The sequence below is a fragment of the Saccostrea echinata genome, unplaced genomic scaffold, assembly GCF_033153115.1.
Source record: "Saccostrea echinata isolate AGI-Se365-2 ecotype Australia unplaced genomic scaffold, CSIRO_AGI_Sech_v1 ptg000001l, whole genome shotgun sequence".
In the NCBI taxonomy this organism is placed as follows: Eukaryota; Metazoa; Mollusca; class Bivalvia; order Ostreida; family Ostreidae; genus Saccostrea; species Saccostrea echinata.
Window position 1 is genome coordinate 31,597,492 of NW_026889750.1, and position 25,758 is coordinate 31,623,249.

Genomic DNA, 25,758 nt, shown 5'->3' on the forward strand with positions numbered 1-25,758 from the left:
CAATCATCTGTAAAGTTTATAATTGTGAACTGAGATCCTTCTTTTGTAGACAACAGCGTGCAAGGTTGAATAGCAGTAAACGTTTTAAATGTTTTATATTGAACTGTTGTTCTTCAGCACCTGGCATAGTCTCCGAATCAAAAACAGTGATGCAATTGAGAATAAAATAGTCTTACTTTGTTTACATAACTCTTCTAAAAGATACATCTATTAAAATCATTTACGTAGCTGAACGTTACACACCTCAATTACCTGTTGACACGGTTCTCTGACATGTATCACAAGACTGACAAAATCGTTTCATCTCTGATTCCATACTTGGCCAAAAGAATCCTGATAAAATCCTAGTCCTTCGTACCGCCAAGTGACCGATACAACAGAATTATTGTGAAACAACTTCGTTAAAACTTGGCGAAAGAATGAGTGCACTTTAGAGTGTCATTTGGAGCCTTTTCGGCCACCCATTTTAAGCCTTAAATTAGACGATATTGCTAAATTAATCTATGATTATTGTGCATACATATGCTTTTGATATTTATACTTCGAATTTTTTGTTAAACATATTGCTATAATTCCACACAACATCATTGAAAAGAACAAGTATAAGCCTTAATTTCCGGAAATTTGAACTGGACCACTTTCGAATTTAAAGTACCCGCAAATGGGCGGAGATATTCAAATCGCTAGGAAGTGGAATGTAAACATTTGCACATTATTTCCAGATTGATTCTACAGTATGAATTTAAATGGAGGAGAGAAAGATTGTGTAGTTTCATGATTCACACAAATAATAAATGATTCCTGGCCATACATATTGATCATTTTCATGATTCGTATCCATATGTTTGATGCCTAGCACCGAATTAGATCAATCTCAAGTTTTCGTATATGATAAAAAATGCCCCCTCTTTTTTCTTTATCATTTTTCGTTTTATATGCTGAATGCTTTTCAATTCAAAGAATGAATGTATGTTTTAAGAAAGATTCACATGATATGACTTAGATGTCACACTACATTTAATCGTAATTCACTGTACATGTAGTACGTAGAGTAACAGAAACGTGTATTGAAACAAACTATACATGTATGTAGTACTCACGGTGATATATATTTTATTATATGCATGTATAGATAAATAACATTCGGAAATGAAAAATAAAATTTTAACTTAAAATTTGAGTCACTAGGTTAACATGAAAACTCCAAGAAATACAAACTATCTGTATTTAAATTGACATTTTATTGACGGAACAGGTATATTGCAGATTAAAAAAACATGGTCAACGAAAATTCTACAACGTTACTATATCGATAATCACTCGTTTATGTCTTCAATATCTCTTTAAAAATCATTTCTGCAATCCAAATAATGTCAGGTATGATACTAGTGTTTAGGGATGTGTCTGTAGATGCCTGCAGACCATAATACAGAGGCGACATGATCTAACACAGCTACATACTAATCGTGCACTTGATTTGCACTGGCAATACCAGAATTTCCTTCAAAACACCAAACGAAAAACACAATTTAGTGAAAGAAGACAAGATAAACTTTAAGACCCTAATAAAATTTTCGCAAAATTCTTCATTATTTTGAAGTTGTTCAGGCCGGTACAAACGGTGAGATTTGTAGTTACTGTATAATACAAGTATTATATTTGTATTATAATACTTTCCTGTACACACGTTTGTACGTTTTATTAGATTGTTAATAGACTTTAGGGATTTCTACGTGTTTCCCTCGCAATATTTCTCTCTCTCTTTCTCTCAATAATGGAAAACGAGGTTCTGTTAGCAGTATCTGTTATCGTATTATGCATTGCATTAAAACTGAAAACAAAAAACAAAAAACATCGTAATGGAAACAGCGGCGGTACACTCGTATATGTACTTCGCGCACACAATGCATCACTATAGATGAGGTGCAAAGAGAAGACCCCAGTAGTTATAAAAACTTCTTTAGAATAGATAATGCAGCATTTGAGCAACTTTTACAATCACATATAGTTACTCCTTTTGATCTCCTTCCCATAAAACATATATTTACTGCTAAAGTCGACCATTATTTACCATGTGCTTTTTTTTTGTTATGATAAAAGTAGGATGACCACAATATGAGTACTTTTGATAGGTTTAAAAATGAAAGGTAAGTTAAGACTTGTATTAAGAAATAGAGCATTGCCCTATTCTTAATACAGTTTTATAAGATTCGAAAAATCTTAGGATTCACCGTATTAAAAGTCTATACATAGTCAGATTTTGTACTTAAATACATATCCGTGTGTACAGCCCTGAAGTCCATTGATAGACACAATGAAAGCATATCAAACAGTGGAATGTCACGTGAGTAAAGTGATTATAATATCAAACAGGTCAAAATAGGTTGACACTCGGTGACCTATTAATTTAGTAGCTAACCCGACCGTAGTTTGGAGAATTTTTTAAAAAATTACATATGAGCCGCAAATTGTCCAACATTGCCCTTTGGATATGTATAAGTTTAAACCAAAATACACATTCTGTGCAAATGAGAAGAATGGACAAGTTGCGGCTCGATGTAAACAATGTCGTTGAAAACTGGTATGCATATGAATAACAATAGAAATGTGACAAAACTGCTAGACCCCTGTCGCAAAAACCAGTGTCGCTCGGCATTATTTAATATTTTTATGTGATATAATATATCAAACCCTGCTCTTAAGATATTGTTTAATAATTCTGATTCAAAAAGTTTATAAATTTCGGAAATTTATTATTGGCAAAGCACCGGGATCCAACTCTCATAGCTTAAGTGCACTGATCCTTGTGAAGGAACAATAAGCCGAGGATAGGTTTTACCATTTCGCTTTCTCGGTGCTTCATTTCTCAATAAAGACTTTTTTCACTTCATTTAACGGTAACCTTACCAATAAAGACTTTTCTTTTCAGTTCATTTAACGCTACCATCACTTGATGTCCAAACTTCTTTTGAGAACAGTTTTTATCGATAATGAAGGATCAGCTTGCTGCGCTAGCAAAATGACGTTAGGTTTGATTTCATCTCTGACGAAACTATTGCAAACTACAGTATTCCAACTACCTTAAACTCTCAGTAAGGTACTGGTTGACATTCAACGTAGCTGTCTTTTGAACATAATGCTTTAGAAATACTGCCAGTTCGAAACTTTTGATCCACACGAGTGTCAAAAGAACAGTAGAAAATATATATTTCAATTTATAAAATATTAATTTATTAAAATAAAATATCAATTGATATTTCAATCTAACGAGGCAAGTAAGAAGGCAATCTAGCTATGAATTGAGAAAATGTTTCCCCAATTTCAGGTCAGCAGGAACGAAATTTCCTTCTGAAACTATATGCGTTCATTTTATTCTTAAAACGCAGAGTAGGTTTTATCATAACATCACCATGTCATTACATTTCTCTCTGCCATGTCTTATCTACGTTCATTTCTTACTATTTCACCTTCCTCTTGTAACACAAATGTTCCATCTCAAGTCGATATACCTGCAGCTAATAATTCCTGCATTGGCTTTTGTATCACAACACTAAGACATTTCCTTTCTAACACACTTGTGTATACACAAATGTACTGCGCTATTCCTAGAGACACTTTAAAATTTAATCTCTACTTTTTCTAATTTTTAAACTTTCAGATTGGGCGAAACGGTTTTTCATGCTTTTGCATTTTTGACCATACTACCTTTACCCTGACCTGTCCTAGTCCAACAACACTTCTAGTATATTAGTATATCTAGATCCGAAACGACCAAACAATAACAGTTATAACCAAAAAAAATGATTACTAACTTCTTGTAGTTCTTGTTTTGTAACGAACGGTATGTAATTAGAATTTCAAAGAGGATTCTTTTTTTTTACAATAGATATTTTAAGTTTCACGAGAATAGTTTCACTAAAATAAATCGTTAAATAGGTTTCCTTTGGAGATGATTTCCGTTCAGTTTGCTTCAGGACATCAATCAAAGCTCTGGTAAAAATGTTGTTTTTTTTTTAATTGCATCTGATTGAATTATATAGTTTTTTTTAACCGTCAGAAAAATTATATACTAGTATCTCTTCAGCATTTCCCAAGTAATTTGACAGTACGAGGGTCATTCAATAAGTAATGCAATATACAGTTTATCATAATAAATGTAGAAGTATTTAAAATTAAAGAACTATTAATCACAGAAAACCCCATGCTTTTTCATATTGTTGTCGCAAAGGCATTCACTCTTAAAGTAAGCATGGTCACTACACTGAACTATAAACTGTTTAAAAATGAATTCTGCCAAGAAGATGAAAATGAGGGCGTATGTGAAACTGTGCTTCATTACATAAATAGCTGAATAACCCATATTAAAGATATGATTTTGATATGTGGAAGGATTAATCTTTCGTGCTGTATATTTTTCAGATGGATTCAGAAATTTAAAATTAAAAAAAGTACAATTAAAAGATCGCAGTCAAACTGGTCGATCGAAAAGAATATCGATGCCGTGAGCAACATGATATTTGAAAATGCCAAATTTCCATTGATAGACTTTGCAAAAACACGAAACATTTCATCGTCATAACAGTTTATAGAGTTCTGACAAATGAAATAAATCTAACAATTATTCTATCAGATGGGTGCCTTATTTCTTTACAAATGGCTAAGAGAAAAAACACGTTAAATGTGCTGATGGTCAATTTGAAAATAAACATTTTTACAAACAAGAAGATTTGATAAACTTTAGTGATGGATGACGAAACATGGATGTATACTTTTTATAGCTGAAAAGGAAGATCAAGAATAAAATGTGGAATCAAAGAGAAAGCTGTCGTCCTACTATTGCAAAGAGAAGCAAGGGCTACAAATATGTTTTATTAATTTTCTTTTTATTCAAGAGGTCCAGTAAAATATTATATATAGCCAAATGAAGGACTAAAAATGGTACGTTTCATGTTAAAATTTCACTAAGGAAAGTTAAGCAGATTTCCTGCAATGCAAGTCCAAATTCCGGTCCCCGGAGTATTTTTTCTGCACCAGAAAACGCTGTTGCAAATAAGCATAGAGAAATAAATAAAATTTTGAAGAAGCTTAGGCATCCCCCATATTAGCTAGATCTCAGTCATTGTGAGATCTTTTTATTCCAGAAACATATAATTACAATCAAATGAAGATTTTACAAATTCAGGTATGTCATGGAAAGTGATATTCAGGCCATCATTAAAAATATCTTTGTTTCCCCTAACCCGACCCCAAAATCTCAAGTTGGGTCGGTAGGTAGGTAAATTATTTTTTTTTTTCTGACAGCAGTTTTGGAAATACATTCTGAAAAATTGAATAATATCTTTATAAATAAGAAAGAACAAAAGAAACCGATTTTTAAACCGAATATCATACAAATGAAGCAACATGTATGGTGAATTAATTCACAAATATTATTCATTTGAACTTGTGAAATATCTCAGGCCAGCGTGAATTTATTGAAATCGAATATTTACAAAAACACAAGATTTGCAAATACAGAACCATCGGACATTTGAGTACATTTTTCAAACCTACTATGATTTTCGAGTAATGTCAAGGGCCTTGCGTGGCGCAGTAATTCTAGTGTTTCGTTTTGGAGTCACGACGTAATTCAGGAGCTTATTCTTAGTCACAGGTCCCGACGTGGGACGTGGAGACCGGTCAGTCGAATAAGACCGTAAAAAAACGTAAGTCCAGTGACGGAGTATACATGTAGATGGCACGTAAAAGATCCCTTACTGATGCTTAATAATCAATGGCCATAAGTGCCGAGTAAAAGTCTAAATTAGGAGCCCTCCACCGGCTCAACAATTTCTAAAAGTATTTTAAAGCAAAGAAACAACCTGTTTTCAAGGGCCTAACTAAAGAAAAATAAACTGGACGTCTCAGGAAGCCGTACCATAAGCAAATTTTAAAGATTTCAACACTATTTGGAAATAGTGTACATGTATAAACAATGTATAGTTCAACCAAACCATATCTAAAATGATTAAAGTTTCATATATCTAATTTTATAGTCACGGAGTTAATACCCCATAGATGAAAGGAATAAAGAAACGACATCTGAATTTTATTTATCAAGATGAAATAATCATACAAAGACATATTTACAACTCCTATGGTCCCATATAGTAAAAATGGGATCATACATGAACTGTTTATTAGATCGAAACGAATCAAATGCAGTGAAATTTTTGATATGTATTCACAAGGAGCGCCCCTCATCTCCTCATGAGGCAGGCTTTGCTATGCGTACTACGTACGTAAATTTTAGAAGACACATTTGTTAATACCATCTTAACACTCCATAGTCATGGTACATTAATTCACGAGACGTCTCAAGAGTTAGAAGGATTCTAATAAGTTAAAGATGTATAAGATTAATACGTCACCATTGTTTTATAACACGAACTAACCCTCTGTGGCCACGTGGTGTGGACACCAAACAAAAGCCGCCGTTCTGATAAAAAACGGATTTTGATGAAATTGTATTTTATAAAGTTGATTAACAATAAAAAAAATATTTCAATAATCTGATTAAAAAAAACTTTTCAGTCGGCACGATTTAAGTGGGTCGGTCGCGTTAGGGGAAACAAAGGTAATTTTTATTTTGGCCTAATCGAATGTTTTATTACATGCTCCCCCCCCCCCCCCCTGAGAAAAAGGGTCATACTGGTTTGCAGTTTTCAGTCGGTAGGTCGGTAGACAGTGTTGTCCACCACTAAATATATTAAAAACCCTTCCAATGACAGACATTAACTTATTACGCTTACACCTTCGAATGAGTTCATGAAGCCTAGTTACTTACTAATTTCAAGTCACAAGGGTCAAACTATCTTGGACATAAGATAATATTGTCCGCTCAATATCTTGAAAAACTCTTTGCTTGACAATCTGTCACATGTTTCAAATTTGGATATTTTACTGACTATAGACGATAAGGGCCAACTAACAACTAAACATGACAAACGAGATGATTTCAGCTTTTTCATTGTCAACTTTCCTTATTTAACTATATATTTTACTATCACCTGCACGGTATTTATGTATCCCAACTTATTGGATACTCAAAACAGGCTACTGACAAATAAATTGATGTAACAGGGATTTCAACAACTTCATTTAAAGTCAGCATTAAATTTCGTAAATGATATGATCATTATAATGATCTTTTCAGTAAATGCAACCTATCATTTGGTCGTATTTTGGCTGACTTATTTCATACCAATTCATCGTTGTATAATTGTAGAAAATTCGTACGTTTTGATGTTACTGACTTTTGAAGTTTTTAATTATTTTTTTTTTTAATTTTAAGAATGGACATCTTATATACACAACTTCTAGAATTTGCTTTAGCACAGTACGTCTGAAGTTTCTTCTTCAGAGCAGTTAATATTTTTGTGAGGAGTAAAGAAAGGGGCCTTGAAGAGCATTTTCTGGACCCGGCAATGTATGTTTGTTTGTAAGGATTTTATTACATTTAGGTGAGTAGATCAAACTCACCTTCTTTGACTGGAATGTTAAAAGTCTGAAAGACTGAAATGTTTTTGAGTTTCATCCTTAAAAATGTAAACTATGAATATAGGTTGGATTTCGGATATAGATTGAATTAAAACAAGTTCTTCTAAAATATACATTTATAATAATAAAAATAACTAGACTCTTGTTTCCATGGCAACAAAAAAGTCTTCCGTTCTTCTAAATCTGTAAGAATTTGCTTTTTTCTGTGTAAAAAACATACATATCATATTTACTGTGAAAGAAAAAAATAACTGGAAAAAAGTCCTTTCAGTACTTAAGGTACTTTGATTTTCATTATCAATCTTGTATAATACATTTGGCACCTATAAGGGATATACGTATATCATTAGCAATTTAAAAAAAAATGTTTGCAATCATTTCTAAGACAAACAAACAGACGAACGAACACCGTACTATCATAAACTTCACTGTGTGTATCTTTTGGCATAATTGTGATGGTGTTATAAAAAAATATAATGAATTAAGTTAGTATCACATTAAACGTAAAGTCACTGAGTTTTGTAAAGTTATAATATCAAGATTTGACAACATACCTATAAGACAAATTATTCAATTACAGTAATTCTTCAGCAATCGATTGATTGATTGATTGATTGATTATACGTATGTTGTTTAACGTCCCTCTCCAGAATTTTTCACTCACATGGAGACGCCACCACTCGCCGGTGGAGACTGTAAATTTTTGTCCTATACTTTGGCATTTATCGCAATTGAGCAGTGGGGAATCTTTTTTATGCCAGCATCTTCTGCGACAAGGGACCTCGATTTATACGATCTCATCCAAAGGACCGGTCTCCACGTCCCACAGTCGAAGTTCATAATACCGAGATATTTTATTTTTTATTTTATTCTATTTTTTTCACAAGTTTGTTGCAGCAGATTTACTTAAAGATCATACTTCAAGATCATTTCGAACTCAGGCTACTTAATTGCAGTGCATACAGCGTCAAGTGATTTTGATTGACAGGTCAACACACGTGCACTTCGTGTGATACTTTTTAAGCTGAAAAATATACAGGATGTGACCATGACTGACTATGAAATCAGAAAACATCTAATAAAGAATGGGTGTGACCGATAAAGAACTAATTTTTGGCCTGGATCGGGATTAAGAGGGAATCTCTCCTCTTTCTCTCTCTCTCTCTCTCAGACATGTAAATTGAACATTTCATAATTATAAAATATGAAATTCTGTATACATGTAAATGGTAATGTTATTCACATGTTCCAGATTTAAATCTAAAACGAATATATAATTCAAATTCAAGACGGGGGGGGGGGGGGGACTTCAAAGGAATTAAATAATTTTATGAATTACAAGGAAAAGTACGGACTTCAGTTGCATGTACATGATTATATATCATTGCATAAAATTGTGTTCATTCAGATATACTTATCCCACATATCAACAGACTTGTACAATTTTTTTATCATGTTTTTTTTTTCCAAAAGAAACATATAGCGTACCATTATTTCACACACTCTTTAACTCTTTGAGTATTTCACAAGAATCCAAGAGTCGCCTTTTCACATCTTTTATAATTCCTTGGGTATATAGAGTATAGATCATGTGTCATAAATAATTTAACCTTTTATCAAATATATATGTAATAACCAAATCTAATCTATAGATTGATTTTCTTTAAGTGGCAGATATCAATTTATTTATAAAGGCTTTAAAACAGTACTGTATTACAATTTTCTATCGCTTAATTCCTTTTTTGAGTGTATGTAATATTTTTTAATATCGAAAGTAAAACTCGGAAATCGGGATAATTTCGCATTCAGATCATAGAGAATAATAAATCGTCTGCATTATAGAAGGCTTATAACTATCGTATTCTGAACTTAATATACGAAATAGATAAAACTGCATGCCTGTCCATCACTATAAATGTATATTCAGTGCTTATAATATATTTACTTGAATTAGCTACCTAGCATATATATATTAATTTTTTTTTAGATATATTCATGTGTAAATTAACTAACTGTCAATACAGACTTACACTACACTGGCAACTTCAAACTTTACATGCACTGGAAGCGGTAACCAACGTCCTCTTAAATTTTGAAGAGTGAATATAGAACGTCTAAATATTTTGATATGGAGAGTGTATATGTCTCTAACGTCATCGATACTATTTCCGCCTTTATCTCGAAAGTTCTATTCTCACTTACAAGTCATAGTTATCTTTCTTTGCCCATTGTCTACACACTAGGTAAATAGGGAAAATGAGGGTACCGAAAATCTGCAAAATGTGGAATCTGATTTCAAAACAAATTATATATTCAGTATTTGTAGAATAACCTCTGTTATACATAATAATATCTTGAAAAAATATTAAAAAACAAAAAAGTTGAAAATTGACCAAACACAAGTTCACTTCCGGTTCGAACAGGAAGTACCGGAAACACACGAAAACAACTTCGAAACAAAGAGAATGTCATGATCTAATACCCCTGTAAATTTCACATCTTTACCACAAACCGTTTCCGAGAAAAATTCCGGACAAAAGTCCATTTAAAATTTGGAAATTCGGCCGTAACTTCGGACCGGAAGTGAATTTTTCAAAAAACGGAATTTTATATAAACTTCATATATTAGCCTACTATCATGTGAAAAATTGTGAAAATCTATCCAACCATCTCTGAGTAATCGCGCTCACAAAATTTGGGAGGAATAATAATAATAATAATAACTAGACTCTTGTTGCTATGGCAACAAAAAGGTCTTCCGTTCCTATATGATACCGTTTGCATTGATTTTTTTTGTAGAGAAACGTGTACAGTATGTAATATTTAAGTTGTAAAGAATCTAAAATTTGTCCCTTCGGTACTTGCAGTCCATTGATTTTTACTGCAAAAATGAATGTATCTGTTGTCCTTATATAAGATATTGTATGCATGTTTTTTTTCATCAGTAGAAGTATATTTAAATTATTTTAAATTTAAAAGTTAAAATGGGGGAGGGGGTTTTATCTAGAAAACAACTTGTCAGTTCTTACAGTACTTTGATTTTCACTACAAAAATGAAAGTATCCACCGTCCTTATATATAAACATGACAAATTTAATGCATGTAGTGTATGAATTGAATTTTGCATTTAGAGAAACATCTATATATAAGTAGAAGTAAAAACGAATAGTAAATATCCTTTCAGTCCTTGCGGTACTTTGATTTTTATTGGCTAATGAAAATACCTTCCATAGGTAACTTATTCTATGCATTGATTTTTATGTATAGAAAAACATGCCTGTTTATACTACACTGTAGTTTGAAAAAATTGGGTATCTAAAACAGTCCTCTCAGTACTTCAGGTACTTTGATATTTACTGCAATTAAATGTAGTCTTCATTCTTATATATGATACTGTATGTATTGATTTTTGTATGCAGAGAAACATGTAAACATAAGTTAAAGTGTTAAAGAAATGCGCTATCAGTACTTTTAGTACTTTGATTTTTGAAAGGAAAAAGAAAGTAGCTGAAATCTATAAAACGGGTGACCTGATTTCAAAACAAATTATATATTTGGCACTTATAGACCTATCTCTATTACGCCTAAAAATATCTTGAAAATATGTTTAAAAACAAAAAAGTCGAAAATTGACCAAAACACAAATTCACTTCCGGTTTAGACAGGAAGTTCCAGACACAAACGAAAATCACGAAGAAACAAAGAGAATGTCATGATCTATCATTCCTGTAAATTTCACATCTTTACCTCAAACCCTTTCTGAGAAAAACACCGGACAAAAATGCAATTTAAAATTTGAAATACGGCCGTAACTTCGGACCGGAAGTGAATTTTTCAAAAAACGGAATTTTATATAAACTTCATATATCAACCTATTATCCAGTGAAAAATTGTGAAAATCTATCGAAACATCTCTGAGTAATCGCGCTCACAAAATTTGGGAGGAATAATAATAATAATAATAATAACTAGACTCTTGTTGCCATGGCAACAAAAAAGTCTTCCGTTCTAAATCTGTAAGAATTTGCTTTTTTCTGTGTAAAAAACATACATATCATATTTACTGTGAAAGAAAAAAAAATAACTGGAAAAAAGTCCTTTCAGTACTTAAGGTACTTTGATTTTCATGATCAGTCTTGTATACTGCGTTTGGCACCTGTAAGAGATATACGAATATCATAGAGCAAGGATAATTAGCAATTAAAAAAAAAAATGTTTGCAATCATTCCTAAGACAAATAAACAGACGAACAAACACCCTACTATCATAAACTTCACTGTGTATACGTTCTGGCATAATTGTGATGGTGTTATATAAAAAAAATATAATGAATTAAGTTAGTATCACATTAAACGTAAAGTCACTGAGTTTTGTAAAGTTATAATATCAAGATTTGAGAGCATACCTATAAGAAAGATTATTCAGTTACAGTAATTATTCAGCAATCGATTGATTGATTGATCATATGTTGTTTAACGTCCCTCTCGAGAATTTTTCACACACATGGAGACGCCACCACTCGCCGGTGGAGATTTAAAATTTTTGTCCTATACTTTGGCACTTTTCGCCATTGAGCAGTGAGGAATCTTTTTTGTGTCAGCACCTTATGCGACACAGGACCTCGATTTATGCGATCTCAAAGGACCGGTCTCCACGTCCCACAATCGAAGTTCATAATACCGACATGTTTTATTTTTTATTTTATTTTATATTTTCACAAGTTTGTTGCATCAGATCTACTTAAAGATCATACTTCAAGATCATTTCGAACTCAGGCTACTTTATTGCACTGCATAGAGCGTCAAGTGATTTTGATTGACAGGTAAACACAAGTGCACTTCGTGCGATACTTTTTAAGCAGAAAAATATACAGGATGTGACCATGACTGACTGTGAAATCAGAAAACATTTAATAAAGAATGGGTGTGACTGATATAGAGATATATTTGGGTCTATGTAAATGGATAGGAGGATCGGGATTAAGAGGGAATCTCTCTCTCTCTCTCTCTCTCTCTCTCTCTCTCTCTCTCTCTCTCTCACAGACATGTAAATTGAACATTTCAGTATCATAATGACAAATGTACCATTATAGAATATGAAATTCTGTACACATGACATGTAAATGGTAATTATAACCACGTTCCAGATTTAAATCTAAAACGAATATATAATTCAAATGCCTAGCTGCACGAACGTCTCCAAATATTAATCAAGACCGGGGGTGGGGGGTGGGGATGGGGGGGGGTCAAAGGAATTAGATTGTTTTATGTTTTATGAATTATAAGGAAAAGTAGGGACGTCAGTTGCATGTATATAATTATATATCATTGCATAAAATTGTGCTCATTCAGGTATACTTATCCCACATATCAACAGACCTGTGCAATTTTTTTTTATGTTTTTTTTTTCAAAAGAAACATATAGCGTAGCATTATTTCACACAGAATCGCGTTTTCACATATTTTTTTTTAACTCTTTGAGTATTTCACAAGAATCCAAGAATCGCCTTTTCACATCTTTTATAACTCCTTGGGTATATAGAGTATAGATCATGTGTCATAAATAACTTTTTATCAAATATACATGTAATAAACAAATCTAATCTATAAATTGATTTTCTTTCTTTTAAGTGGCAGATATCAATTTATTTCCAAAGGCTTTAAAACAGTACTGTATTACGATTTTCTATCGCTCAGTTCCTTTTCGAATGTATGTAATATTTTCTAATATTGAAAATAATACTCGGAAATCGGGAGAAATTCGCATTCAAATAATAGAGAATAATAAAATAGTCTGATTATAGGAGGCTAGTAACTATCTTATAGATATTCTGAACTTACTACTATACGAGATAAATAAAACTGCATGCCTGTCCATCACTATAAATGTATATTCAGTGCATATAATATATTTACTTCAATTAGCTACCTAGCATATATAGTATTTTTTTTTAGATATATACATGTGTAAATCAATTAACTATCAATACAGACTTACACTACACTGGTAACTTTAAATTATACATGCACTGGAAGCGGTAACTAACGTACTCTTACATTTAGAAGAGTGAATATGGAACGTCTAAATATGTTGATATGGAGAATGTATATGTTTCTAACGTCATCGATACTATTTCCGCCTTTATCTCGAAAGTTCTATTCTCACTTACAAGTCAGAGTTATCTTTCTTTGCCCACTAGGTAAATAGGGAAAATGACGGTACCAAAAATCTACAAAATGTGGAATCTGATTTCAAAACAAATTATATATCTTGTATTTGTAGAATAACCTCTGTTATAAATAATAATATCTTGAAAAAATATTAAAAAATTAAAAAGTCAAAAATTGACCGAAACACAAATTCACTTCCGGTTTGGACAGGAAGTGCCGGAAACAAACGAAAACAACTTCGAAACAAAGAGAATGTCAGGACCTAATACTCCTGTAAATTTCACACCTTTACCTCAAACCGTTTCCGAGAAAAACGCCGGACAAAAGTCCATTTTAAAATTTAAAATTCGGCCATAACGTCGGACCGGAAGTGAATTTTTAAAAAAACGGAATTTTATATAAACTTCACATATCAACCTATTATCTTGTAAAAAATTGTGAAAATCTATCCAGCCATCTCTGAGTAATCGCGCTCACAAAATTTGGGAGGAATAATAATAATAATAACTAGAAACTCATTGCGAGCAATGAGAGGTCTTCCGTCCGATTCTGAAAATAAAAACAAAAAATCACGCTGAAAAAGTGATAAAAGAAATTCAGCGTGAAAATCCAAGAAAGCTAACCATTAACCATTCACTTTTTTGCATCACTTCCTGTCACCACCGGAAGTAACGGCGATACAAGAATTTCTCACGATTCAAATAAACTGATGACTGACTATCAGTCCTGAAAGTTTTAGACTTCAGTCGTTTACTATTGCCGAGCAATATTGTGAGAACAAATTCTAATTTTGAGGACAGGTAAACCTTCGACCGGAAGTGAATTTCATAAAAATCTCTGCAAACTTTTTCAATCAAAAAGATGAAAACATACATAAAACTCCTAGAAGACTCTCTATTAACCCTGTAAATCCCAGAGAAAAATATTGAAAAACAAAAAGTTGCAAATTTAACATTTGAATTCACTTCCGTTTGCGACCGGAAGTAAGAACGACGAAAAATAATGGTCGATCACCATATCTACATTTGATGCTCTATCACCTCAGCAAGTTTCATATTCATATCTTTAGCCATTCTCTGATGATACTGTTTACTTTCTTTTATTCTTTATGTATTCAACTTTTTATTTCATGTAATTCCATATACAGGCATGTCCATGTAATCTTTTTCTGCACTTCTATATACTTCTGCATCAGACCATTTGTCTACTACGAAAGGTTGGTCACGATACATCATTTCGCGCGAAACGTTACGGGTAAATATTCGCGCATTTCCTTTGGAATGTATTTTCTATTGAATGGTGATAGCTTCAATGAAATTTCAAAATGTTCTTATAACCTAAATATCGAGCTTGAGAAAGTATATTTATCATATTGTACTTATTATATATCGTATGGTTAAGTAACACTAAAGCAGTGATTTAGGTAAGATTTTCTACAAGTTTTATTTTCCTGTTTACCCCCAAAGTGGACTATCCCGATTAGTTACACATTCATGAAAAGACTGGAATGTTTCGCCCAAAAACATGTCTCGTCCTGCGACGGTCAAGGAATCTGATACCATTTATGTTCAATAACAACATCTTTTAGAAAAAAAATATTTATATCAACTTCATTAAACAATCTTTAAAAAAAATGGTTTTCTTATTTTGTCTTTTCTGTTCATTTAATATGACACAAGCCTGCATGGGGAAAAACAATGGCCACGTAATAATTACTATATATTAATTCCTTTAGTCAGGAAAGTTTCTTGAAAAGCTTTTACTTATAACCATGGTTTAGGATCAGTTTTCCGTGGTGTAAAACAAAAGGTTGTAGTTATCGTATTTCCACTTGTAATCATGTCGTTTTTCTACTTTGAGATACAGACAAGAACAATTATAGTAGACGTTTGAGGAAACCCCGGATTAAAACTCTAGTTCGAAACAGAATTGCAACGTAATTGTGATGTGACAATCCAACAATTCCTTCACATTTCTTTGATCCTTATGGTACTGTCATTCAAACAAACGCTCGGCTGACTCTGTAAATTCTGACCTACTTATCGGAGTTTACGGAGACAGCCGCCATTTTGGACCCGCTTCAAATTTAGAAATGCGAATATCTAGAGTTTGGATTGATCAATTCTAAAATAAATTATATATTAAGCATTTTCAGAAAAGCCTCTATTAACCTTATTAAAACATAAGAAAAATATAGAAAAACAAAAAAGTTTAAAAATTCGACTTTTTTAAATTCGCATCCGGTAACGACCGGAAGTACTGACGACGCACAAAAAGGTAATTCCCCTCATCTAGAAGACATAACCTATCATCTCTAACAAGTCTCCAGTTCATATCTTAAACCATTTTTGAAGAAAAGGGGGGACAAAATCTCATTTTAAAATCAGAAAACTGTCAATAACTTGGCACCGGAAGCGAGTTTTCCAAATTTTCCTTCTGATGAACAAAGTCCATTTGACGACGCATAATTCCTGAAAGTTTCATTTAAAACCACTGAATAGTTTTTGAGAAATCGGCTGCACAAAATTTTGGGGAAAAAAATAATAATAATAATAAGAAACAGTAGAATCACTATAAGGTCTTCCGTGAAGACGAAAGACCTTAATAAAAAGAAACAATACAAACACTATAAGTCTTCCGTTGTGAACGGAAGACTTAATAAAAAGAAACAATACAATCACTATAGGTCTTCCGTTGTGAACGGAAGACCTAATAATAATAATAAAAAGAAACAATACAATCACTATAAGTCTTCCGTTGTGAACGGAAGACTTAATAATGTTTGTTTCGTTTGTGTGTTGTTTAACGTCCCTCTCGAGAATTTTTCACTCACATGGAGACGCCACCACTTGCCGGTAGAGAGCTGCAAATTTTGACCTTTACTCGGCACTCAGGGCCATTGAGCAGTGATAGATCTTTTTTGTGCCAGCACCTACTGCGACACGGGGCCTCAGGTTATATGGTCTCATCCGAAGGACCGGTCTCCACGTCCCACAGTGGGATTCGAACCCGCGACATAAGGATCAGCTCCTTACATCACGCCTCTAGAGCAAACGCTCTACCCACTGCGCCACGCGGGCGACAGAAATGATAATGAGCCTAACAAACAGACTATATTGTTACAAGCTTAAATAGAACAAGCATTCTGAGAGCATTGCATTAGCAATACTATTCCCCTACCGGCAAGTGTAATCTGGTTCCCGCTAAAATTGAAAATGCCATAATTCCGTCAAAAATCAATGAAGCGGAATGAAATGCAAAGTTGATCTATAACTCATCAAGGTAAAGTCACATACCAAAAATCAGCTCAATATCTGCAAGCGTTTAGAAAAAAAATTCGGAAAACCCTGAAAAATTGAAAAAGTCGTAATTCCGCCAAAAATCATTGAAGCAGAACGAAACTTGATCTGTAACTCATCAAGATACACTCACATACCAAAAATCAGCTCAATATCTGCAAGCGTTTAGAAAAAAAAGTGCGGAAAACCAAGTGGGACAGACTGACAGACAGACAGAGGGACAGACAGACAGACTCAGAAGAAACCTATAGTCCCCTCCGGTTTCACCGCTAGGGGACTAATAAAAGAAAATGATCACCTATTGATTTTGAGGTCACATGGCCAAAGTTGGAGGGTCAAACTACTCTGAACATAAGAAAATATTGTCCGCTCAATATCTTGAGAACCCTTTGCTTGACAGACATAAAACTTTATCATAAAAGACAAGACATGTCAAATGATTACGCGCATTAAAACTATTGATGCGCGCAATTATTCAATTGAAGAGAGCAATAATTCAGTTATTATGCGCTTTGATTAATTACATTATTGCTGTGTTCAACTGAATTACAGTGCGCAGAAATTAAAATTGTTCATATGATATGTTCACTTAAAGAGATCAAAAGTTCAATTAGTGCACTTAATAAATTAATGATATCAATAATTGCATTCGTGCGCGCTAGAACTGAAAACTTAAAATATAATGAATCTTTAACTGAAAGGTTGCGCACATGAAATGAACGTTAACCATCTATTATTTGCGACACCTTTTTTCGCGAGTTTTCAGTTTAAAATCCATCCACGACATTAATATCCACGACTGGGGAAATATTCTAAATAAATACACAATACATTAGATCGTTCTCTGCCAGAAATATTCGCAAGTAAAGAAAGGTGGTTAATCTCGCTGATATTCCTCGCACGCGAATAGAAGTTGGAGGTTAATAATATAGCTATATACTAGTAATAATTTAAGAGACGACAAAAAATAAGTAAATAAAAAGATACGAATAAAAGATACTAGCAAATGATACTCTCTCGTGAATGTAATGCACACGTAAGAAAAAATATCCCTCTACATTTAGAAAGGCATACATTATTCTATTAAAATACGATACACGCACACGGTCTTCTAAGCCATTGTGCAATAATCAGTGACCAAATTCTAGATGAAAATTAAAAGTCAAAAAAGATTTTGTTCTAGGGGGTGTATGTGTGGGTGGGTGTCCAAATTCATAGGCATTCTTAGATGATCCTTGCGTACCATTATGTATATGTTAAGTGAATAACTGATCTTAAAATAAAGAAAATGAACTAGATATAGACAATTAAATAGATTGACAAGGATATTTCATCATATTAATAATTCTGCTCATTTTGCTTATGCGTGCTGTATTTATTTCAAAGCTTGTAGAATCAATACCATACCATACCATACCACATAATCATTTCATTTATGCATGAATATTGTTAATCCTAAGAAGTCAAAGTTTGTAGTTTACGCCTGAATTAGCAACAAACATGTACTGCATATTACCTAGCCTTCCTCTGGTACCTGAAACTATTGACCGTCAAGTCTATATAGAAAACTTATCGAATAAGAAACCTTTAAAGCAGGTTCGTAGAATTAATTTCTTTGAGTAAAAATCTTTAAACAAATCAAAATTTTCGGACATATTAATTCCAGGTTCTCAATTTCATTTGTATCTGTGTTCTTGCATGGAATTTAAAATCTAATTCAGGAAATAAGAAGTGGACATAAACGTCGCCCTGCTGGACGACTTGTTGAAAATGAGAGTACTTAGCTTTCAAGTAATAATTGGAATATACTGCTCGCTTGGTCTTTCATGGGAATCGGGTAATTCATCTCCTCAATTTTATTTATATTGAATCCAAATAAAACACTCTGAGAAAGAATTATTACATGATAAATGACATGATTACTTTATACATGAAGATGCCTTTGACCCCTTTGCTGGTCCCTTTGGATACCTGACCAATAGACACGGACTGAAGATCAGGTGTAGAAGTTCTCGATCGTGTCCAGTCAAGTCTGTGTGTTACCAAAACACCTGTGCTCTAGGTACGTAAATTTTGACAGCACTTGGCACATAAGGTATTAAAGCTTTGTTTGTATGTTGTTCATCGTCCCTCTCGAGAATTTTTCACTCATATGGAGACGCCACCACTTGCCGGTGGAGGGCAATTTTAACCTATGCTCGGCACTGAGGGCTATTGAGCAGTGATAGATCTTTGTCATGCCAGCACCTACTGCAACACAAGACCTCTGTTTATACGGTCTCATCCGAAGGACCGGTCTCCATGTCCCGCAGTGAATTCGAACCCGCGACGTAAGGATCAGCTCCTGACTCCGCGACTCTAGAGCAGACGCTCTAACCACTGCACCACGCGGGCGACTATTAAAGCTTTGGAAACATATGCGTGTAGAGAGTTTTATAGCTCTAAACACATATAGTGGTTTACTCTAGTTACCTTAAGTGTTATAGTTCTAGATAAGTACAGTGTATTGTTATAGCTTTAATGTATGTAAAATGTTAGCTCTAGATATGTATAAAGTGTTATAGTTCTAGATATATATAGTGTCATAATTCTAGATATGTAAAGTGTTATAGTTTAACTATGTATAGTGTCATAATTCTAGATATGTAAAGTGTTATAGTTCTAGATATGTATAGTGTCATAATTTTAGATATGTAAAGTGTTATAGTTTAGATATGTATAGTGTCATAATTTTAGATATGTAAAGTGTTATAGTTCTAGATATGTATAGTGTCATAATTTTAGATATGTAAAGTGTTATAGTTTAGCTATGTATAGTGTCATAATTCTAGATATGTAAAGTGTTATAGTTTAACTATGTATAGTGTCATAATTCTAGATATGTAAAGTGTTATAGTTTAACTATGTAAAGTGTCATAATTCTAGATATGTAAAGTGTTATAGTTCTAGATATGTATAGTGTCATTACATAATTCTAGATATGTAAAAGGTTTTAGTTGTAGATATGAATAGTATTATAGATTTGTATTCTGTCATAGTTCTAGCTTTGTAAAGTGTATAGTTCTTAGATATGGATGGTGTCAATGTTCTAGATACGTAAAGTGCTAAAGTCATAGATATGTAAAGTGCAATAGTTCTTAGATATGGATAGTGTCATAGTTCAAGATATGTCTAGAAGCTCTAGGTAGATAAAGTGTGATGACTCCAAGTACACATTAAAGTGTAAAAAAGCACTAGATACATGCAGTGTTATAGCTATTTTTTAAGTGTTAATTATAGTTCTAGTTTTGTATTGTGTTATAGTTTAGGCTTCAAGTCATATTATAGTGTAAGAAGATACTTATGTTATAGCTTTAGAAAGGTATAGTTTTTATAGTGTTATTATAATAATTCTAGCTTTGTGTTGTGTTACAGCTCAAGGTAAGTGTCTAAATAGAAAATTCTATTATACATTTGGAGTTAGCACTGTAATTCTTTTGAGTTTGCTGATCGTTCATTTCCGTTGGCTTTAAAAAAATTGTTACAGACTAGAAAATAATAATTTAAATTTAATTTATCCAATATATTTCCACAGACAATACTATCATTTATTGCTTTGAATGTACCTCATTTATAACTGCACTATGCGTAGAAATGCCTGTTTCTATCGTTAAAGACCGTTCTCTTTTCTGACAGCTGGCAACCCCTGTCAAATAAAGACCCCGCTTCTTACAAAGACAGATACGCTGGTGACATGTTCCTACCCTTCCTCCTGTCCTCGTGGGTACCACTGTGTGGCGGTAGAGGGAACACCATTGTCTGTGTGCTGTCGTAGTAACACTTACAGAGGATCAACTCGAAAACATTTAGGTTATCTCTTCAAATTTTCGTTAAATTTCGTAATGTTTTTTGTTTTATATTATAATCATCAGAAACATCACAAGTGGTGACACTTGTAAATGAACATTGTGAGTGACCGGTACTGTACATACATCTGATAATGTTTTTAGAAAGAACTAAGAAGACCATAACAAATGTTCACAAATTAAATCCTAATGTTTTTTATTGTCTTCAGAGTCCGGAAATGGCTGTCCTCCTCCACCACAGTGTGCCAGACCGCCACCCCACTGTCAGCTAAAATTCAAACTAGCCAGAACAGAATCTGGTAACTGTCCAGTGGGGTGCTTATACGACTGTAAATGTCCGAAACGCCCTGTCTGCAAAAAGCACAGATACTGCAACGTATCCTATAAGTACAAAAGAGTTGGACAAAAACTGTGCCCTGTCCGTTGCAGTTATAAGTGCTCTTGTCCCCCAATGCCGAAATGTAGGATCCCAAATGGTGCAAACGGTAAGCTGTGCCATCCAAGATATATTTTCACCAGAATTAGAGGACACCGTTGCCCAGTCAGCTGCGTCTTGGACTGCCAATGTCCTCCACTACCAAAGTGTCCACCATTGCCAAAAACAAAAGGATTCGGTCAGTTGTGTTACGAAAAGTACCTCTTTAAGAAGATCAATGACAAAAATTGTGCTATCAAATGTAAACAAGTCTGTGTTTGTCCACCAAAACCTTCTTGCATAGTTAAATACAAGGGGCTGCAATGCCAAAAGATTTATAGCTATAAGGAAATCAATGGTAACAGATGTCCGGTAAAATGCACATCTAAATGTTTATGTCCTCCCCCGCCCAAATGCCCTCCTATTCCAAAAGATGGAAAAGGTCGATCATGTCGTCATGTGTATAAATACCAGATAAGATTCGGCAAACGTTGCCCAGTCAAATGCAAAATTCAGTGTGGTTGTCCTTCCGCTCCTAAATGTTCTAAACCTCCCAAAGGTCAAGAAAGCTTATGCTCTCCTGAATATAGTTACACACATATCAATGGCTTGAAATGCCCCATAAAATGCCGGCTGAGATGCAGGTGCCCACCACTTCCCAAATGCCCACCTCAGAAACCCGAAGAGACAAAACTTTGTAAACCATTGTTTACATATAAGAACATCCAGGGCAAAAGATGTGCTGTTAAATGTCGATTGATCTGTAGATGTCCGCCAGCGCCCAAGTGTAAACTTGTTAGGGGTAGATATGCCAGACTATGTAAACCTTACTACAAATTCAAAATCATCCATGGAAACAAGTGTCCTATTAAATGTAAAAACAAGTGTAGATGTCCGCCCATCCCAAAATGTCCACCCCTGACTAAATATGGCAAATATAAAAATCTCTGTCAAAGAAAATTTATCAATGTCAAAGTAAATGGAATCCTGTGTCCAGTAAAATGTACATCTAGATGTCAGTGTCCTCCACTTCCTAAATGTCCGCCAGTGAAGAAACCCAAGTATGGAACCTGTTCTTCTGATTATATTTTCCAGGAGATTAATGGTCTAACATGTGCCATCAAATGTAAAAATAAATGTCATTGTAATCCTTTGCCAAAATGTCCAAAAATAGATAAACAATCAAGTCGTTTCTGTAGAACAAGATACATCTTTTCCAAACCTGATCAAGGTTTGAGATGTCCAATTAAATGTATTTTAGAGTGTCGGTGCCCTGAACTGCCTAAGTGTCCGCCACTTCCCGTGCATAAGATTTACAAGAACCTTTGCAAACACGTTGTTAAGTACAAAATATTTCACAAGAAACAGTGTGCCATCAGTTGTTCTATTGATTGCCACTGTCCTCCCCTACCAAAACTTCCAAAAATAATTCCCAAAAATTGTCACATTAAGTACATTTATGAAAACATCTATAATTTACTTTGCGCTGTTAGGTTTAAACTAGTATGTCTGTGTCCAAAACCTCCAATATGCCCGACCATCAAGCAAAATCCAAAGTATGGAAATTTGTGTGTGAACCAGTTTACATATAAAATGATAGGAAAGAAAAAGTGTCCCATTAAGTGTATTAAAAAATGCAACTGTCCTCCACTGCCAGAGTGCCCTACACATGGTCAAGGATTGTGTCAACCTATCTATAAGTATAAAAAGATGAATGGGCTGATTTGTGCAGTGAGTTGTAAAGTGACATGTCGCTGTCCACCTGTTCCAAAATGTCCACCAATCCCTAAAAATGCCATAATTGCCAAGCAGTGCCACCCCATTTATGTCTATGAGAAGGTATACGGTAACCTTTGTCCGGTGCGGTGTAATGTGAATTGCTTCTGTCCCCCTGCTCCAAAATGTCCAAAAATCTTGGAGCAGAACAAGGAAACATGTAATCCTAAATATCAGTTCAAGAATATACAAGGGGTCCTCTGTCCTGTAAAATGTAAAGCAGAATGCGGATGTCCTAAATTCCCTAAATGTCCTCCCCTTGACAAGTATAAAGGTCTGAAAGACTTTTGTAGATATAAGTATACATATAAAAAGATACATAACAAAGTCTGTGCAATAAAATGTGATGTCCAATGCACTTGTCCACCATTCCCGAAATGTCCAAAAATTGGAAAGCATAACGGACACCTATGTAGTTATGTTTATAGGTATGAAACTATTGGCGGTAGGAGATGTGCTGTCAAATGTGACAGGGTTTGTCACTGTCCCCCAAAACCAAAATGTCCACCAATAAAAACTTACCACAATTACAAAAATATATGTACCTATGATTATCACTACAGGTACATCCATGGCAACAAGTGCCCAGTAAAATGCAACATAGGTTGCTTTTGTCCAACTCTGCCAAATTGTCCCAAACTACCCAAAATCCCTGAATACAAAAATTTGTGCTACTATGACTTTGACTTCAGGAACATAAATGGTCGTATCTGTCCCATTAAATGCAAGGTGAAATGCAACTGTCCACAACCACCTAAATGTCCAAAAGTTCCTGTTTACAAAGGATACCCCGGGGTTTGCCAAAAAGTCCTCCAGTACAAGCCCATCAATGGTCTGCACTGTGCCTTTTCTTGCAAAATCAAATGCAAATGTCCTCCTAAGCCACACTGTAAGTGTCCACCCCATGCTCACAGCTCCTATAAATATGAAGAGTTTGGAGGCGTCAAATGTCCTGTGAAATGTGTTTACACCTATGACCGGGGGTTTGGGTCACATCCAAATCAGCACAATGGTCATCAGAAAGATAATATTGGTCCAGGCCTCTCCCATTATGCAAAATACAGCAAAATACACCATGTCATTTATAGACATCACTCCTGGAATGTACACAGTACTGGTCATCATGAAAATCGGGACTACAATTACGATTATGGTGGACAATATGATCATGGATTTGGACATCCTTTTAATTACAGAAAGTAATCTTATCATGATTGCTAACTGCTGAATAAATGTCAATAAATTTGTTAACACAATGACCTTATTTATTTTTCTTTGCATGAGCAACATCTGAAATTCAATTACTCAATGGACCCCCCCCCCCCACTTCGAATTAAAAAAAAATAGTAAGAGCCAACAAATTTCTCAAAAATATTGGATTTTCCCGTCAATCACATCCATATTTCGTTTCTAAGCAAGAAGATTATACTTTTTCTCACGTTTAGAGACTGGTGATGTACGGTGTATTTTTCTTATGTACCGTACACGGCCAATCCCTAAACGTGAGAAAAAATACAATCTGCTTAAGCTTGCATAAAAACGAAATATGGGTGTGATTGACGGGGAAATCTCATATGGATCCCAGACAGTAATACTGTATTTCTCTTAAACTGTGAGAAAGCACACCTTAATTTCTGCCGTAACCTCATCCGCCTACTTCATGAATATTGGACAATACTCAGATACTTAAGCTAAATTACTGCTTAAAAACAAAGATGCTAATGAAAGGAACATTAAAGAATCTATTATCTGCAATTCCAACCTCAATGAACAATAATAAACCCTGTGGAATGGTTCTGACTCTTAAAGTTTTTGGTATGAGGTCCTGTTGTTGGCATTTATACAGGTATGCGGCATGATTTTTGTCTTTTTTAAGTGTTATATGGTGTTTTCTGTTATAAAAACGGCTACAGTTTCTTCAAATATTTTTTGTTTCTCGGAAGATCCGACTGGATCTGATGTGGTTGCAAAGCTGGGTTCGATGGAGGTTTTTTCCCTGTTGTTTCTTGTTGAGATTTGTTTGATGTTTCTGGATATTCTATATTCGTATCGGATTGTGATGAGTTGCGGAACCTTTTTGGGGGTTACTGATGTCTTTCTTGGACGTTTCATTCATTTTCTCGTTAAAGGATTCTGGAAACTTTGGATTGGAGTTGGTCATAATTTATAATGGTACTATATAGTAATCGGAATAGTGTTCTAAGACATAAAAGAGTAGATGAACAAAAATCGTTACTATTTACGTAAATTTGGAAAATACATCCAAATTGAGTGTTCATTTAATTTATTCTTGTCTTATCAAATACTGTGAATGTTTGAATTGATTAAAAATTGAGTAATATACTGTAGGGTCGTTAACCCTCGAACGTATTTTCTAAAGTGAAATGTATCCCCAAATCATGACTAACATCAAGTTGTATAATACAATGTAATCACTTAAAAAAAACAATACTTATCATGAAAAAGGACATTTTAAAGGTGTTTTATTATGATTGCATACATTATGTGGTTCTAACAGCCCCCCCCCCCCCCCACACAAAAAAAAGATCTATATCTTTTTTTTTGAATATCTATAGATGGCAGGAAATGTAGAATAAATCATATACCTCTATGTACAGGGAAAGACCAATGTGAAATAAAACAAACTGGGCATATTCTTTACTGCGAAAGAATTTATGTTCTCTCTGTCAATTAATAGAGTTAATATCTGGAGT

The 25,758-nt window shown here is 33.9% G+C and overlaps 2 protein-coding genes across 2 annotated transcripts in view; one reads left to right on the top strand and one right to left on the bottom strand.

Moving 5' to 3' along the window:
* Positions 1 to 25,758, bottom strand: part of LOC133189657 (myeloid differentiation primary response protein MyD88-like) — a 131,975-nt gene that overhangs the window by 96,662 nt on the left and 9,555 nt on the right. The gene's annotated exons all lie outside the window — the stretch shown is intronic.
* LOC133181306 (balbiani ring protein 3-like) lies at positions 2,141 to 24,247 on the top strand. The gene is made up of 5 exons (XM_061315833.1): positions 2,141 to 2,147; positions 2,291 to 2,344; positions 18,945 to 19,070; positions 20,684 to 20,857; positions 21,165 to 24,247. Exons 1-5 carry the CDS (start codon positions 2,141 to 2,143, stop codon positions 24,245 to 24,247), a joined length of 3,444 nt encoding a protein of 1,147 aa, XP_061171817.1.

Excerpts from the sequence above, each read along its gene's own strand:
- LOC133181306 (XM_061315833.1), top strand. Across the intron at positions 2,345-18,944 it reads ATCAAACAGTGGAATGTCAC|ATGCCTTTGACCCCTTTGCT; the intron begins GTGAGTAAAGTG and ends TTATACATGAAG. Across the intron at positions 19,071-20,683 it reads CCAAAACACCTGTGCTCTAG|CTGGCAACCCCTGTCAAATA; the intron begins GTACGTAAATTT and ends CTTTTCTGACAG.